This window comes from Bison bison, unplaced genomic scaffold (genome assembly GCF_000754665.1).
Source record: "Bison bison bison isolate TAMUID 2011002044 unplaced genomic scaffold, Bison_UMD1.0 scf7180017864213, whole genome shotgun sequence".
Lineage (NCBI taxonomy): Eukaryota > Metazoa > Chordata > Mammalia > Artiodactyla > Bovidae > Bison > Bison bison.
Window position 1 is genome coordinate 3470451 of NW_011494785.1, and position 4132 is coordinate 3474582.

The 4132-nt window shown below is 60.1% G+C and overlaps 1 protein-coding gene across 1 annotated transcript in view; it reads right to left on the minus strand.

The window, feature by feature from the left end:
- The window catches only part of TEAD4 (TEA domain family member 4), a 62301-nt gene that overhangs the window by 3592 nt on the left and 54577 nt on the right, over positions 1-4132 (minus strand). The window contains exons 7-8 of the mRNA XM_010845005.1: positions 3758-3897; positions 2334-2507 (exon numbers count right to left, since the gene is read on the minus strand). Coding sequence (XP_010843307.1) covers positions 2334-2507; positions 3758-3897 — 314 coding nt within the window. The remainder of the gene's footprint in view (positions 1-2333; positions 2508-3757; positions 3898-4132) is intronic.

Below are 4132 nucleotides of genomic sequence, written 5' to 3' on the forward strand. Positions count from 1 at the left end.
GCCCTGTCCTCCCTGCCAGCTCAGCCCAGCCTTTTCAATCTGGAGTTAACAGCCATCAGTGTCCAAGAGGCCCCTCTCCCTCCACCGACGGACAGAGGAGGACTCTGCTGATCTCACAGGTCCTGGGGAAGGAGGGCGGGGCGCTGGCCTCTCAACCCCTGCATCTCACATGCACCGGGCCCAGCCTGACCCCTCAACCCATCCTGCACCAATGCCCCTGCCAGCTGGAACCGACGAGCCCCGGCGGACGCAAGCCAACCATTCACTCCCTACTCCCACCAGTGAGGGCAGTAACTCAGCAGGAGGGGCCGGGAGGCCGAGCTGGGGACATCAGAGTCCTCCCTCCTCCCACTCCAATCACCCTCTAACCCACCCCACAGCCTGCACGCCCAGGGCCTGGGGCCGGATGAGAAAACCACCAGGCAGGAAAAAGGAGGCTGGGGGTGGGGAGGGGGCTCACCATGTCCTTGCCCAGCTGTGTCCCTGCCTAAATGTGTGGCCAATCTGGCACCAGCTCCATGCCAGGGTGCAGGAGGAGAGGGTTTTGGATGACTGGGGTCTGGGGCTGCCCAGGAGGACCCCAAGTCCCATGGTTAGCAAACAGGAGAACTGCCTTCCCCACATCACAGGTCTGACCTTCCCTGGAGCTTCTGCCTTCCCCACACAGGAGGAGAGGATCCAAATGAGGGCTGAGGTGTCCCGGCCACCAACATGACCCCCCCACCCCACATCCCCAGACTGCTGCCCCATCCCCACCTCCGATTTCACCCACCCTCACCCTGCCCAAGCCTCTGGCCATCAGGGCTCAGGCTGGGGACAGGAGGCAGGCACACAGTCCCCTTCACCATCAGCTGACCGCACACACCAGGGTCCTCAGACACACAGCCTCTCACATGCCCCCCAAAACCAAGAGCTGATTCTGCAGGTGGAGAAACAGGGTCCAGCGGAGCCAAGACTCCCAGGAACGCAACTCTCCAGCCAGGCTCTCCGCTGCCCGCCTGGCTCTCCTTACACGCTGGAGGGCTCACTGGTAGCCCGCCCCCAGTCCTGTGTGGTGACCGCACCTGGGCGCTGAGAACGCAAGCTCCCGTCGGGTCCATACAGTACAGGCTCTGTGTGCAGCCCGTGGATGGGGCACTGAGGCCAGCATGGAACTTGCCCATTCACGCTTCCTGGCACCTCCGCCCCAACCCCCTCTTCTCTCATCACCCCGCCCCCAGACCCCCAGAGTCAGAAGGAAGGAGAGGACCAGGGCCACAGACCAGACTGGGGAAGGATGCTCTGGCTCCACCCCCAGTCCTGCCAGCTCTGATCTCCAGGCAGGATGCCCCCGACCATCTCCTGGAAGCGAAGTCTGGGCTCTAGAAAATGACTCTGAATGCACATCTAAGTCTGCTCTCTTCCTGACCCCGCTTAGGGGCTGGGGTCCCTTTTTAGGCAATCCACAGCCTCCTCCACCAGGACAGGGGAAGCACCAGAGCCCTGCAGGAGGCACAAGGCACCTGGCAAAGCAGGAAATGTAGGGTGATGGCTACAAGCACACTCCCAGAGCTGGGTCTGCACTCTGGGCTGCCACTACGAACTGGGTGGCCCTGGCAGGTCATTTCACCTCTCTGTGCCTCAGTTTCCCCTCTAGGGACCAAGGCTGTCAACTGTACCTCCCTTCGGTAGGGTGGCGAGGATGCATGCTCAGTCGCTCAGTAGTGTCTGACTCTTTGCGACTGCATGGACTGTAGCCGGCCAGGCTCCTCCGTCCATGGCATTCTCCAGGCAAGAGTACTGGAGTGGGCTGCCATTTCCTCCTCCAGGGGATCTTCCCGACCCAGGGACTGAACCTACATCTCTTACGTCTCCTGCCTTGGCAGGCGGGTTCTTTACCATTAGTGCCACCTGGGAAGCCTGGTGAAGAAGAAACATGCTAATTAAAGTAACACGATCAGGGTGACCTTCTCCCGACGGCCCTGATCTTCCCCAGCACGCCCATCACAAGCGGGACTGCAGGAGCCAGGCTCACCAGGGCTGGGGGTCTCCCAGCCAGGCCCTTGTTGACTCCATGCCTCAGTCTCCCCATCTGTGAAATGGGGGTCTAGGGTGGTTCTCATCTGAGGGTGGCTAGAAGAACACAGGCTATTATCTCCAACTGGAAGAAGGCAGATGCTGGTGAGAAGGGCCCCCACGCTGCTATCTCCCCTGACCAGGGCAGGGTTCCCATCAGTGCCTCCTGCCAGCCAGGCCTCCCTGGTCAGGCTTTTCCCTCGAGGCAGTTGAGCCAAGGGCCAAGTGATGGTCATCGATGAGCTGGGGCAGGAAGGAAGAGGCCACCCGAGACTTACCCAGAACTTTACGAGGAAAAAGGCATTGGAGGGTCCACGTTCAAAGAGCTCCTTGAGGCCGCCCTTCTTCTCGGGGAACTTGTCGTAGATCTGGTGGATGTCCACGGCTTCGAGGTAGGGGTCGCTGTAGCTGGGGCTCGACTGGCCGATGTGCACGAACAGGTGCTTGTTGTACTGTGGGCACAGGAGAGCTGGTCTGAGGGGCCGAGGGGCGGATGGACCAGCCCTGGGGCTCCGAGCACGGCCAGGGGCCCAGAGCAGGGATGCCACAGCAGGGCCTCAGGTTCCCCCCTGGTAACACGGAGCAGGAAGAAGGGCTGAGTGCAAAGCAGAGTGAACAGGCATCCCACTCGTGGGGCAGGCTGCCCCCCACAGGTGCTTGGCATGTGTTGGTCGCTGTTTGCACTATTCTGAGTTGTGACTCGGTCACTGAACATCCGTAGGCGAGTCATTTCTATCTTTGGACCCCCTCAATCTCATCTGTGATGGAAGACCACTGAACCAGAAAAAGGGTGTTTCCCCCGCTTGGAGTGATGGTGAGGGTGCTGGGAATCCCTTGCCGCAATCCAAGAAAATCCACTTCTTTCACAATACACTCTGGGCTTCCAAGGAAGGGTTTGTCTGACTAACAAGTTCCTCACCTGAAAAATAAGCTTCTAAATGTCAAACTGGGAGTGCGGGGGGTGCGGGGGTATAGGAGGGAGGCTCAGGAGGGGAGGGGATGTATGTGTACATATGGGCTGATCCACGTTGTTGTATGGCAGAAACCAACACAACGTGGTAAAGCAATTATCGTCCAATTTAAAATAAATTAAGAAAAAAATAAAGACCTTGAGAAATCTTAGCGTTTAAGAAAAAAAAGTGTTAAACTGAAATGATCACTGAAGTTTCCCAGGCTCTGGCCTCCTGTCCACCCGGCCAGGTGCTACTCTGAACTCTGCAGGTGACGCTGGTCACTCAGGATGGAGACACAGAAGGGGACAAGGTGGGGGTGGGCTGCTGCTCCTGCTGGTGTCCCCGAGGATGTGGGGCAGACAGGCGGCTCCTTGGAGCCACAGGGGGCAGTGCAGTGCAGCCTGGGGTGGGGCTGGGACCAGTGTCTTCAGAGGGAGAGGTGACTAGACGGCAGGAAGGAAGACGTGAAGGGACTGGGGACTAGGATGGGGCACAGAGACCAGGGGAGGACTTAGGGGAGGGAGAGACGCAAGGTCCAGTGAGAAAGAAGCCAGGGCGAGGACGGGTGAACCAGGAGAGGATGGGAAGGAGCAGGGAACCTAAATTCAGTCCCAAGGTGGAGCGGGGCAGAGGGCAGGGAGAGAAAGCCCGAGCAGGTAAAATTGGAGCTGGAGGAGGCTGGGGAGCAGCACCCTCCAGGAATGAGGATGGGGCGGGAGAAAATCCAGCTGGCGAAGGCTAGGACCTACCGTATCAGGGTCCTGCTGCCGCTCCAAGAAGGCAGAGAACTCCAACATCCAGAGCTTGGAGCTGGCCACGCTGCGGCCCTGCCATGGAGGCGCAGGGGGCGCAGAGGGCGACGGGGCAGGTCCTGCCGGAGACTCGAACCCTGCATACGGTGGACAGCACATGGGAGCTGGCCCACACAGCCTCCCCACTCCAGCCTCCCCCAGACCCCCAGACCCATTGGAACCTGCTGTGTGCCTCCCAGCAGGCATGGGGGTGGGGGCAAAGCACTGGCCAGTGGTCCAGGGGCAGCCCTGGTAGGGAGCTCAGCCCTGACAGTTCAGTCCCCTCTGGGCCCAGGATGGCTCTCAAGGGAGACGATGCTGGCCAGGGACAGG